The sequence below is a fragment of the Salmo trutta genome, chromosome 34 (genome assembly GCF_901001165.1).
Source record: "Salmo trutta chromosome 34, fSalTru1.1, whole genome shotgun sequence".
In the NCBI taxonomy this organism is placed as follows: domain Eukaryota; kingdom Metazoa; phylum Chordata; class Actinopteri; order Salmoniformes; family Salmonidae; genus Salmo; species Salmo trutta.
In genome coordinates this window covers 17452129-17465740 of record NC_042990.1, presented here as the reverse complement: position 1 = coordinate 17465740, position 13612 = coordinate 17452129, and the positions used below count along the sequence as shown (strand labels likewise).

The following is a 13612-nucleotide window of genomic DNA, read 5'->3' as shown; positions in this document are numbered from 1 at the left end:
AATAAATGGCTCTGTGTTTTAATAAAATAGCATTAATGTCAGTTCACATATTCCTTGGCAGCACAGACAGTGCTCCTCAATGCCATGACTGTTGGTGAGTCAAGTCCTTGGCTTGGAGCTGTGTTTACTGCTTTTTCTGTCCTGACTGATTAAGACAATTGTACATCATCATAAATCTGCAGATTTGGTATGTACTGTAAATGTGGGAAATGCATAGCACCATTTTGGAAGCACATCTATCCATTTGCCAACTATCATGTCCTGTCAAACGGGTTGCATTTCTTGAGCTTTAAACAGGAGTCACTAGTATCAGGTATGCAGCTGAGGTATGGGTTGTCGGCCTCTACTTCAGGTATTGGTAAACTTCCTCGTCCAGCGATATGAGGTTAAAGTAAGACAACAAAGACAGCAGGGATCGTGTCAGACTCATCATCGCCATCTCAGACCTGGGAAGATACAATGATTGAAGTTAACGGTAAGGAATGTAGGCAATTTGTAGGAACTAAAAATGTCAACTTGTATGTATTCTGGGGAATGTTTGTAGCAAGACCTTCCCAGCCAGGTCTACTGCTATATACTGGCCAGTTTATTTAGGTACACCACCCCTTTCCCAGAAATGGTTAGCGCCTACAGACACTGAGTCATGTGGCCATGGCTTGGTATATAATGCAGGCATCCAGTTACTGTTTGAACATTAGAACAGGCAAAACAAATGCGACAGCGTGGTTTGATCGTTGGTTCCAGTATCTTCCGAAACGGCCGGCCTGCAGGGCTTTGCACGCATGACAGTTTCCAACAGATGGGCCAATAATGGCGCAGTACAACAGTGGCGTGCAGAACGGCACCTCGGAACACACAAATCGTTGGTCCTTGTAAAGGACGGGCTATCACAGCAGACTGCCACATCGGGTTTGACACCTATCAGCTAAAAACAAGCGGCGAATCCATGTTGCGTTATGCTAACGGCAGTAAGCAGCATGACTCAATAGCCTGGTGTTAACATTCCCTACACCACCACCAACAGCCTGTAACGTTTCCATACCCCCAATGAATACAGGGTGATCTGGAGGCAGGTACGGTGGGAGGGTCAGACCTGCTACTAGACGGGCGACTCCCAAGTTTACTTCCATATGGTTATCAGTATTTTCGCATAAAGGTGTTTCCACTGCCATTTCATCGACAAAGATCCCACCACGTCGAACGAACAAATTCTGTCGTTATTTATAAAAATTACACCGAAGCGTCCAGCTCCAATCACAGCTGTCGTAATTTATTTTATATACTGTATGACTTTACTTGCATACAACTGTGGATGGAAACGTGGTTTACTGAGTGTATAGTGTTGAGGATAATTCATTACCTTAGGGCACACTCGAACTTGAGGCTCTCCCAGGTGGCCCGCACCCATCGCAACACCCTGAACCTGGGAAGAACTCCCGGCCTTTCTGCCTGGAGTCGCCCCCAGCATTGCACAGCGCTGGAGACAGGACAACAGGTTAGCAAGCATCTACAACTGCTGCCATGTGAAACACTCGTCTGTTCACCTCTTAGCCATGACACAGTATCTGTCTACAGGAGCTCCCAGTGTGATGATGCTGCTGCTAACCTCTTAGCCATGACACAGTATCTGTCTACAGGAGCTCCCAGTGTGATGATGCTGCTACTAACCTCTTAGCCATGACACAGTATCGTCTACAGGAGCTCCCAGTGTGATGATGCTGCTACTAACCTCTTAGCCATGACACAGTATCTGTCTACAGGAGCTCCCAGTGTGATGATGCTGCTGCTAACCTCTTAGCCATGACACAGTATCTGTCTACAGGAGCTCCCAGTGTGATGATGATACTAACCTCTTAGCCATGACACAGTATCTGTCTACAGGAGCTCCCAGTGTGATGATGCTGCTGCTACTAACCTCTTAGCCATGACACAGTATCTGTCTACAGGAGCTCCCAGTGTGATGATGATGCTGCTACTAACCTCTTAGCCATGACACAGTATCTGTCTACAGGAGCTCCCAGTGTGATGATGCTGCTACTAACCTCTTAGCCATGACACAGTATCTGTCTACAGGAGCTCCCAGTGTGATGATGATGCTGCTACTAACCTCTTAGCCATGACACAGTATCTGTCTACAGGAGCTCCCAGTGTGATGATGATGCTGCTAACCTCTTAGCCATGACACATTATCTGTCTACAGGAGCTCCCAGTGTGATGATGCTGCTGCTACTAACCTCTTAGCCATGACACATTATCTGTCTACAGGAGCTCCCAGTGTGATGATGCTGCTAACCTCTTAGCCATGACACAGTATCTGTCTACAGGAGCTCCCAGTGTGATGATGCTACTACTAACCTCTTAGCCATGACACAGTATCTGTCTACAGGAGCTCCCAGTGTGATGATGCTGCTACTAACCTCTTAGCCATGACACAGTATCTGTCTACAGGAGCTCCCAGTGTGATGATGCTGCTAACCTCTTAGCCATGACACAGTATCTGTCTACAGGAGCTCCCAGTGTGATGATGCTGCTACTAACCTCTTAGCCATGACACAGTATCTGTCTACAGGAGCTCCCAGTGTGATGATGCTGCTAACCTCTTAGCCATGACACAGTATCTGTCTACAGGAGCTCCCAGTGTGATGATGATGCTGCTGCTACTAACCTCTTAGCCATGACACAGTATCTGTCTACAGGAGCTCCCAGTGTGATGATGCTGCTAACCTCTTAGCCATGACACAGTATCTGTCTACAGGAGCTCCCAGTGTGATGATGCTGCTAACCTCTTAGCCATGACACAGTATCTGTCTACAGGAGCTCCCAGTGTGATGATGCTGCTGCTACTAACCTCTTAGCCATGACACAGTATCTGTCTACAGGAGCTCCCAGTGTGATGATGATGCTGCTACTAACCTCTTAGCCATGACACAGTATCTGTCTACAGGAGCTCCCAGTGTGATGATGCTGCTACTAACCTCTTAGCCATGACACAGTATCTGTCTACAGGAGCTCCCAGTGTGATGATGCTGCTGCTACTAACCTCTTAGCCATGACACAGTATCTGTCTACAGGAGCTCCCAGTGTGATGATGATGCTGCTACTAACCTCTTAGCCATGACACAGTATCTGTCTACAGGAGCTCCCAGTGTGATGATGCTGCTAACCTCTTAGCCATGACACAGTATCTGTCTACAGGAGCTCCCAGTGTGATGATGCTACTAACCTCTTAGCCATGACACAGTATCTGTCTACAGGAGCTCCCAGTGTGATGATGCTGCTAACCTCTTAGCCATGACACAGTATCTGTCTACAGGAGCTCCCAGTGTGATGATGCTGCTGCTAACCTCTTAGCCATGACACAGTATCTGTCTACAGGAGCTCCCAGTGTGATGATGATGCTGCTACTAACCTCTTAGCCATGACACAGTATCTGTCTACAGGAGCTCCCAGTGTGATGATGCTGCTGCTACTAACCTCTTAGCCATGACACAGTATCTGTCTACAGGAGCTCCCAGTGTGATGATGCTGCTACTAACCTCTTAGCCATGACACAGTATCTGTCTACAGGAGCTCCCAGTGTGATGATGCTGCTACTAACCTCTTAGCCATGACACAGTATCTGTCTACAGGAGCTCCCAGTGTGATGATGATGCTGCTACTAACCTCTTAGCCATGACACAGTATCTGTCTACAGGAGCTCCCAGTGTGATGATGATGCTGCTAACCTCTTAGCCATGACACAGTATCTGTCTACAGGAGCTCCCAGTGTGATGATGATGCTGCTGCTAACCTCTTAGCCATGACACAGTATCTGTCTACAGGAGCTCCCAGTGTGATGATGCTGCTGCTACTAACCTCTTAGCCATGACACAGTATCTGTCTACAGGAGCTCCCAGTCTGATGATGCTGCTACTAACCTCTTAGCCATGACACAGTATCTGTCTACAGGAGCTCCCAGTGTGATGATGCTGCTAACCTCTTAGCCATGACACAGTATCTGTCTACAGGAGCTCCCAGTGTGATGATGCTACTACTAACCTCTTAGCCATGACACAGTATCTGTCTACAGGAGCTCCCAGTGTGATGATGCTGCTACTAACCTCTTAGCCATGACACAGTATCTGTCTACAGGAGCTCCCAGTGTGATGATGCTGCTACTAACCTCTTAGCCATGACACAGTATCTGTCTACAGGAGCTCCCAGTGTGATGTTGATGCTGCGGACCGTGTTGATGTTCCTGAACACCAGCAGCATGGGGCGTGGCATGGACTTGAGCACGACCATGATGTTGTCAAAGTGATTGACAGCCATGTCCCTCATATAGGTTGTCTCTTCACGACTCAGGATGTTGGACAGGCCCAATTCCCGCATGTTGATTGGCCGTTGCAGCAGCATCTCAGAGAAGATGAAGTAGTCTGATAGGATACATGATATTTTATGCAGGTCTTTGTTGTGAGACTGGATTTGTTTAAATGAATCAATCAGTTTGAATTAAAATGGAATTTTATTAAGCCTAAATGACAGTTGTCCTCTCACCTTTGACCCCCAGGCTGTTGGAGTACCTCTTCATGGCAGCATCGTCTCTCAGGACTATGGACCTCCACAGTTTACACAGAGCTACCCTGTCACTACAGGGTCAAAGGTTAGAGTTGAACCATTAAAATATACAGATTACGTTGCAGGATCTAAAATGTATCCACACTACTGTGAGTTGCTTTGGATAAAAGTGTCAAAAAAAATTGCATATTATAAACCTTACATTTCACTGAGGTATTCATACAGGCCGTGATCCAACAGTACTAGCTCTGCCTTCTTGTCTGGACCTCTTCTCACAAGCACTGTGACATGGTACAGAACATGCATTCAAGGTCACCAAGTCATTTTAAGAAAATATTGTTGTACTGTAGTTATTTATTATCAACGTGACCCATTTCTAAGAAAAATATCTTGTAAACTGCACTGGTACAAGTTACACAAATCAATAAATAAGCATGTAAAGAGTTCAGTAGAAACTGTCAACATGCCCCCTGACCTACCATTGCCAGGGTGAGGGTCAGCGTGGATGAAGCCAGTGTAAAATATCTGCTCTGCAAACGTTCGGATCAGCTTGTCAGCAGTCTGAAAAGCCAGAGAAAACGGTTTATACATTCATCGGAGTACTAATGATCATAGACAAAGGTTGTGTCACAACAGGCACTTACATCTCTCAAGCTAAGTCCTTGTCTTTTGATTTCTTCCAAATTGTTGATTTTGCAGCCTTCACAGAACTCTGCAGTCAACACTCTCTAAAGCAAAATGGTTTGTTTATTACAGTACAATAATACAAAAGTGGTCAAGAAGGTATCAAAGGCTGCGTTTAGACAGGCAGCCCAATACTGATATTTTTTGACCAATCAGATCAGCTCAGAAAAAGATCTGATGTGATTGGTCAAAAGATACAAAAAAATGGGGCTGCCTGTTTGAATGCAGCCATCGTGATTTTCAGCAGTGAATAGTTCGGTTTCTCACCTTGCTGGTTTGGTCCCAGTACACCTTTGGCACGACGACAAATTTGAAGTGCTTCAGTTCCTCTGCACATCTCTCAGAGTTCCTGGCCTCATTCTCAAAGTCCAGCTCCTGAGCTAATGTCCCCTTCAAGTCCTAAAATCATCAGAGAATGCCAACATTAGGTTAGTTTAGGGGACCATGTCTAGGGCTGTATCTAATCATGCTCTGCAGGTATTATCTGATAAATGTCCTATAAAATAAAACACAGTTTTTGACCAAGTTGGCAGACAAGTTTGAGCCCTTGCCTTGAGGACCCATCTGAAGCCAAAGCTGGGGTGCATGAACTTTATAACGTCCAGTAGGATCTCCAGAGTCCTGATGTCACCATCGAACCGATCCCTGAGGTCTATGTACTGCACCTGGAGAAGAGAGTGGTTACTATTCAGAATCAGGAGAGATACACCTAGCCTGGTTTAACCAAATTGTAGTTTGGTTTAACCAGGCGAGGTGACCCCTATTTATTAGTGTAAATCATACACAGTATACTTTTAATTCTGTGGCTGAATGTGTAGTACAGTTAACCTGAACCCACTTTGACAGCAACAGGAGTCCCGTCCTGCAGCTCTGCCTTGTGGACCTGGGCCAGACTGGCTGCTGCTATGGGCTCATAGTCAAACTTCTTAAACATCTTGTCTGGAGTTGTATTGAAGTCTTCTATGAACAGAGCATCTACCTGGTAGAACCAGACAGATCATTTAATGGAAGAATGTTTCTCAACGCTTTTCATTATAAGATGGCTAGTTCTAGCCTCACATTATGAATGGTGAAGAGGCATTGAAAGCTGTGACAAAACTACAAGCATGGCTCTATCACTTTCACTACAGCCTCCTCTATCGTAATTGCTTCATCAAATCAAAATCAAACTATGTCACATGCACTGAATACAACAGGTGCATACCTTACTTACAAGCCCTTAACCAACAGTGCAGTTCAAGATAGAGTTAAGTAAAAAATAATAAGTAACAATGAGGCTATATACAGGGGGTACCAGTACCAAGTAAATGTGTGGGGGTACAGGTTAGTCTAAGTCATTTGTACATGTAGGTACGGGTGAAATTACTGCATAAATAAACAGTGAGTAGCAGCAGTGTAAATAACAAATGAAGGGTGGTGTCAATGTAAATTGTACGGGTGGCCATTTGATTAATTGGTCAGCAGTCTTATGGCTTGAGTGGTAGAAGCTGCTAAGCTTTTTAGTCCTAGAATTGGCGCTCCGGTACCGCTTGCCATGTGGTTGCAGAGAGAACACAGTCTATGACTTGGGTGACTGGAGTCTTTGACAGTTATTGGGGCTTTCCTCTGACACCGCCTGGTATATTAGGAGTTGCAATATACTGCAAAGAGCCTGCAGAGTTCTGTATTACTATCCAAGTCTGTACCCAAACAATTAAAGCTTCTACTTCTAAAAATTCACCTTTCCAGAAACAAGTCTCACTGTTGCTGCTTGCTATAGACCACCCTCTGCCCCCAGCTGTGCCCTGGACACCATATGTGAATTGATTGCCCCCCATCTATCTTCTGAGCTCGTGCTACTAGGTGACCTAAACTGGGACATGCTTAACACCCCAGCCATCCTACAATCTAAGCTTGATGCCCTCAATCTCACACAAATTATCAATGAACCTACCAGGTACAACCCCAAATCCGTAAACACGGGCACCCTCAGATGTCATCCTAACTAACTCGACCTCCAAATACACCTCTGCTGTTTTCAATCAAGATCTTAGCGATCATTGCCTGCATCCGTAATGGGTCTGCGACCAAACAACCACCCCTCATCACTGTCAAACGCTCCCTAAAACACTTCTGCGAGCAGGCCTTTCTAAATCGACCTGACCGGGGTATCCTGGAATGACATTGACCTCATCCTGTCAGATGCCTGGCTATTCTTTAAAAGTGCCTTCTTCACCATCTTAAATAAGCATGCCCCACTCAAAATTTAGAACTAGGAATAGATATAGTCCTTGGTTCAGACCTGTCTGCCCTTGACCAGCACAAAAACATCCTGTGGCGTTCTGCATTAGCATCGAATAGCCCCCGTGATATGCAACTTTTCAGGGAAGTTAGGAACAAATATACACAGGCAGTTAGAAAAGCTAAGGCTAGCTTTTTCAAACAGAAATTTGCATCCTGTAGTACTAACTCAAAAAAGTTCTGGGATACTAAAGTCCATGGAGAATAAGAGCACCTCCTCCCAGCTGCCCACTGCTCTGAGGCTAGGAAACACTCACCACCAATAAATCCACTATAATTGAGAATTTCAATAAGCATTTTTCTACGGCTGGCCATGCTTTCAACCTGGCTACCCCGGTCCACAGCCCTGCACCTCCAACAGTAACTTGCCAAGCCTCCCCCATTTCTCCTTCACCCAAATCCAGATAGCTGATGTTCTGAAAGACCTGCAAAATCTGGACCCATACAAATCAGCCGGGCTAGACAATCTGGACCCTCTCTTTCTAAAATTATCTGCCGAAATTGTTGCAACCCCTATTACTAGCCTGTTCAACCTCTTTCGTATCGTCTGAGATTCCCAAAGATTGGAAAGCGGCCACGGTCATCCCCCTCTTCAAAGGGGGTGACACTCGACTTAAACTGCTACAGACTTATATCTATACTACCCTGTCTTTCTAAGGTCTTCGAAAGCCAAGTTAACAAACAGATTACCGACCATTTCGAATCCCACCATACCTTCTCCGCTATACAGTCTGGTTGCAATCATCCCCATACTGTATTTATTTATTTATCTTGCTCCTTTGCACCCCAGTATCTCTACTTGCACATTCATCTTCTGCACATCTACCATTCCAGTGTTTAATTGCTATATTGTAATTTCTTCGCCACCATGGCCTATTTATTGCCTTAACTTACCTCATTTGCACATACTTTTTTCTTTTGTTCTACTGTATTATTGACTGTATGTTTTGTTTATTCCATGTGTAACTCTGTGTTTGTGTCGATATTGCTACGCTTTATCTTGGCCAGGTTGCAGTTGCAAATGAGAACTTGTTCTCAACTAGCCTACCTGGTTAAATAAAGGTGAAATAAATAAAAAAATAGGTCCTGGATGGCAGGAAGCTTGGTCCCAGTGATGTACTGGGCCGTACGCACTACCCTCTGTAGCGCCTTATGGTCGGATGCCGAGCATTAACTGTTCTTCAATGTTTGACAAGACAAAGTACTGCAGGTCTCACCTCCTTGTATGTCCTGTTGAGAGCCTTATCCTCCAGGACCTGCAGTGTCTTGACGTACTCAGGAGGCAGCAGGTGGTTGAAAGCACACAGGCCCTGTCCCAGTTTAACGTAGATCCCTCCGTTCTGCACCGCTCCCTCCACCATGCCGTCTGCTGCCCTCTGATGGCACAATGACATCCCTGCCACAAACGATGGGCTGCTCTGGCAAAACAGGGAGGGGAAGATGACGTGAGTGTCCTGACTGAACTACTGAGATCGTTGCAGACTCACACCATTGCCCTGCTCAGACGTGGCACGAAGCCATTGACGCATGCAACGTCTTCGACTGTGCTGTCAGGCACCAGATTGCTATAACATATGTGGTTAGCTGATATGTATTTCACGTGTCTAGGTGTTGTAATATCTGGAATGCTTCAGCGATGCCTGGGCAGAGGAACACACCCAATATTTCTGTCAAACTTACCTTGTCCATGCCACGTAACATCACATTGGAGGTCCACCAATAATCTACTGAGATATAGAGTCCTACACATATAGACCTGTAGAGACAGAGAAAGACATGGTTTGAGTGTAACGCCAAGGAAATTATTCAAAACATTTGATCACATACAAAAAGGATGGTGATATTATTGTTATGATGGGACCCACCTACAGAAGCGACCGACTCCCTTCACCAAGATCTTCATCTTCCGTCTCTCTCTAGGTTCCGCAAGGGCGTACTGGACTCCCACCACCACGGGAACACCCACCGCCACACCCAAAAACATCTTCCAGAACAACCCTTGACTCTTCCTTGGCCTGGCGGAAAGAAATGTGCACAGCACACACTGTGTTGTTGAAATGCCCATGTCTTCACCCATCTTGCAGTTGCTTTCTAGAAGGTTAGTATTTAAGTAACAGCATGTATAGTTGGGTGTACTTGTACATCAAGCTGACTCGCGCTATAGAAACAGGAGCCATTCTAGTTAGTTTAGTACCTTTGTGAGCTGAAGGACCTGTACAGTTGCAGCTGTGGACGGGGACATCTTCCCAGCAGGGCCAAATGACACAACCTTAACTACAGAAAGACAAAAAACACCACCACCAATCAGTGTCACTTTGAAGCATCAACTTTAAACTAATCCACTGTTTCTACCAGTTACAGTAGACTTGCTGAGAAAGACCTTCATCCCTAGAAAACTAGAGAAAAACAAAACATCTGCATGTTACTAGGTTAAGTTGAACAACAACATGTAGACTGGTGGTGGGGACTGCATCAAGGTCACTCTCCATAGGCTAGAACACGCTGTTGTTTTCCTTAGCTGTCTCTCACAGGACAAACAGTTTCCAGACTAATAGATAGAGGCTCTATGCCAGGGCCCTGACCACATGCGTGCGTGCGCACGCACACACACACCAGGGCCGGTCCTGGCCGTTCTGCCGCCCTAGGCGAGACAAAAAATTAATTGCTGCTGCCCCTTTTGTTCCGCTATGATCAGCTCGTAAATAAAATGTACGGATACAAACTTGAAACCCCTGATCGTGACCATTTAGCCCACGGGATGAAACTCCTGGACAGCAGTTGTGAGTAGCCTGATTGTCCATTTAACTTTGACCTGTCCTGTTAGGATATGTTAACATGTCAGCACTTTAAAACATTTTTTTGATTAGGCACCGTTTAGGCTATTTGATCAGAGAAACCTGCATGATGTTAAAAGTTTGTCGTTACATTGTCATACATTTTTTCCTGAACCCTGCAGGCTACATACTCTTTCGACCATATGATATCTGCTACATGAGTTATGTTAGATTTGTTTTTTTTAAAGGAATGTTGGTGGAGTGCTTCTTCTCTCCAACAGCACCCTGGAGAGGCACGCTGGGAATGGACAAGATACATATTTTGCATCCCTGACTTTGACAAAGTGGGCACTTATCACAGGGCGGCATCAGCGCTCACCTAAAAATCTCATGTCACTGGTTGAGAAAAATTGACATTGTTTTGGGGCATGCCCTCGTTAATCTGCCTCCATAGGCAGCCACCTAATCCTGCCTGAGAGCCACACACACTTTCCTTGGCATTGAACAAAACACGTGACAATTTATAAATAATGGAGGGTAAACCACAATCTCAATATTAGGGGACATCACACGATGTCTTTTAGCGAGACTGTACATCGAGCTCTGATTTTAGTATGGCGGTTATACATTGCATCAGGGGACTTTAACGTTGTGTGGCCATGCTCATTTCCTGGGAGTCAGAGAGAGTAGTTAATGGAATGAGAACTCTTGCTAGTGTGATCTGTAAATAAACATGTATACTATGCACAAATTATTAACATACAAAGCGAGCACACATACATAGTCATTACTTTTGTCATTTAAGCCATACATGCATAAACTGTTAAATGTCGATTTTGAATTTGCTGATGCTATATGCGGCTAGCTTTCTAGCTAGCCAGCCTAGCAGGCAAGGCAAAGAAGACATCTAACAAACAGTTCAACTCACTGCTTTGAAGGTCTCCCCTGCCATGTTCGACCTATACTGTGATCTCTTCTCACTAATATGTAGTTAAAAAAATGTGTAGTCACCATTCTGTCACCTCCCGTTTCAGATCATTCTTGATTTCCTGAACTGCCTACAAATGATTTGACTGGCAGAAGGTGCACGAAATTGATCACGTGACAAATGGTCCGACTCGATGTGACCAAAGCTTCTCTAGTGAAAAGAATCATGACTTGACTCCATATCCTCTTCAGGTACCGTCAATTAATCAACCCAAGTCATTGTTTTTTTTCATTGAAATCACAAATGTACATAATAATGCATGTATTTGTATGGGTGAATCAGAAATGGACGTTGTAAATGATTAATTAATGTGGCTAACATAACATGTAACGGAAACTATTCAAGTGTGCCGTCTCTGTACAACTTTGTTTAAAGTCAGGTTTACGGTAGTAGAGTATGGTCTGTGGAATTAAAACACTGTTGTTTTAAATGATACCGATAAAATACTACTGACTTGCGTCTTGACTTCATTTTGAGATGATTAAACAAATATAAAACAGGCACATGTGTGATCCTCCTTCCCAGCATCTCAGCCGTCATATCACGGGCATAGCCTGAATAATATGTATTGCAGAAAAATGTTTACATTAACATCAATGTGCGAATAACTGGGACCAGGCCCCTATGTGGCTTTAGATCAGTGGTTGCAACTCTTCTAGTTGTCACCAGGAGTAGATGCATGATTTATACGTTACATCATCTTACATCATATCAGGTAGAGCCCATCAAGGGATGTCTCCAGAGCTTTAAAGGCTTAGAAAACAATGTGTGAGTGGAAAACAAAACAGCATGATGTTGCATCTTCCATTAGATTTTTTTAGCATTTTGTTTACACGATCATCCCAACTTCAACTTCGACATGCTGTGTGTGACTCAAACGGACACATTTATTCAAACACAAACGGAAGCTAGCTGTTCCTTCCATTGATCAACGTGTTTAAATGGACTTAAATTAATGTTCTGTGGAACTCAGTGAAAGTGGAAAGGACCTCTGTCACCAGAGCCACCGGAAGCTCGCTGACTGTCGTCGCCGCTTCAGTCTTGTGTTTCCTGTTTACGGGCGGGAAGAGCGAAAGAAGCTAAACTATCGGTCTGTGTTCTTGCATCGTTGTGTTTCAAACATCAGATGTACGTTTGTTTTTGTTTCTTAGCTCAGTTTCAATAATTTATGATCAACCGAATTCCCCGCGACTCTGATATATATCTTTGCTTGACCTGCGCCTACAGTTTAAAGGGATTTGAAGCGCGAAACTGATGGAGGAGCCCGCAGATTCCGGCGGTGGTGGGGCAGCACAGGGCCCCATGGCGCAAGTGGCGGAGATCCGCTGCCCAATAGCAGCGCGTCCTATGCGGCTGCTGGAATGGAAAGTCAAACCCGGTTCCCTCGTCAATGTGGACTCGGTGTTGGCGTTATGTGTTCCCATCCCGCCGGAGAAAGAGGCCGGGTCCCATCCGCCAGAACAGCCCAATCGGCTGTCAGAGAAGAAGCTGAAATCGGACCGAGCTGGAGTGGTGAAAGAGCTATGCTGTCAACTTGGACAAGTCATATCGCCTGGGTGAGTCTGCAAGCTAAATAACGTTAGCTATATAGACTGTTGCCTATGTCAGCATTTTTTTTTATAGTGTGCTGTGTATACTATGTTCGTTAGCTAATGTTGTTACTTATAGACCAGATTCGTAGTAGCATAGCTAATTAGCCTAGCTAATAAACGGTAACGCTAGCTAGCTATGCTAACCCAGTGCGTGTGCTGGAGCGCCGATCTCTACAACTGCTGGATGGATCATGTACATTAAAGAGTTCGTTTTGCATGGCCCGGTGCCCTGGTGGGCCGAGTTTGTTTATTTTAGACCATTCCATTGGTCCTTAAGTGAAATCTCCACCACAAGGGGCACCGGGCCATGCAAAACGAACTGGCCCAATAATGGTAGAACTACGCACATGACATCATCCACATGGTATCGAGTCTTCGAATTTGCAACAAAAAAAAGTCGTCGAATTCGCTCGAGCACTTTTTGGGGAAGAAGAACTTCGAATACTTTGTTCCACTTGAGCCTCAGAAAATATTTTGGTGTTATGAATTTGTGTAACAAATAGAACATGACAAAAGTAAAAGTCTCCCAGTAAAATACTGCTTGAGTAAAAGTTTGGTTTTAAATATACTTAAGTATCTAACGTAAAAGTATAAGTCATTTAAAATGCCTTATGTTATGCTAGCAAGTGTGAGTGTGGCGCAAATAGTGTAATGATAGAGTTTCACAGTTATTTCCCACCAGAGTTGTGATTGGCTGGGATATTCGCCTATTGATTTGTTCTGATGGAGCGGCATCT

At 44.7% G+C, this 13612-nt stretch overlaps 2 protein-coding genes across 9 annotated transcripts in view; one reads left to right on the top strand and one right to left on the bottom strand.

Annotated features, from left to right (window-relative positions):
• Positions 1-2: 2 nt before the first annotated feature.
• LOC115173722 (uncharacterized aarF domain-containing protein kinase 5) lies at positions 3-11391 on the bottom strand. Of its 5 annotated transcripts, none has more exons than XM_029732065.1 (15): positions 11307-11391; positions 9716-9795; positions 9387-9536; positions 9202-9277; positions 8739-8939; positions 6080-6220; positions 5793-5906; positions 5509-5640; positions 5202-5285; positions 5037-5118; positions 4760-4838; positions 4537-4628; positions 4163-4415; positions 1361-1477; positions 3-446 (listed from the first exon to the last, which is right to left on the bottom strand). In XM_029732065.1, the coding sequence occupies exons 1-15, from the start codon at positions 11307-11309 to the stop codon at positions 344-346; spliced, it is 1707 nt and encodes a 568-aa protein (XP_029587925.1). In that variant the 5' UTR covers positions 11310-11391; the 3' UTR covers positions 3-343. The 5 variants fall into 5 exon arrangements, 3 of the variants coding, with proteins under 3 accessions (XP_029587925.1, XP_029587924.1, XP_029587927.1); XM_029732064.1 differs by having other exon boundaries at positions 11224-11350; XR_003871654.1 differs by lacking the exons at positions 3-446; positions 1361-1477 and adding exons at positions 2780-3105; positions 3165-3997 and having other exon boundaries at positions 4184-4415; positions 11224-11350.
• A 32-nt stretch (positions 11392-11423) lies between these two features.
• LOC115173721 (RNA polymerase II subunit A C-terminal domain phosphatase) overlaps positions 11424-13612 on the top strand; it is a 134455-nt gene continuing 132266 nt past the window's right edge. For 2 of the 4 annotated variants that reach the window (XM_029732062.1, XM_029732063.1), the window contains exon 1: positions 12157-12839. In XM_029732062.1, coding sequence (XP_029587922.1) covers positions 12538-12839 — 302 coding nt within the window. In that variant the 5' untranslated portion in view covers positions 12157-12537. Of the gene's footprint in view, positions 11475-12156; positions 12840-13612 lie in introns of those variants that run through there. The other 2 variants (XM_029732061.1, XM_029732060.1) reach the window with 2 other exon arrangements.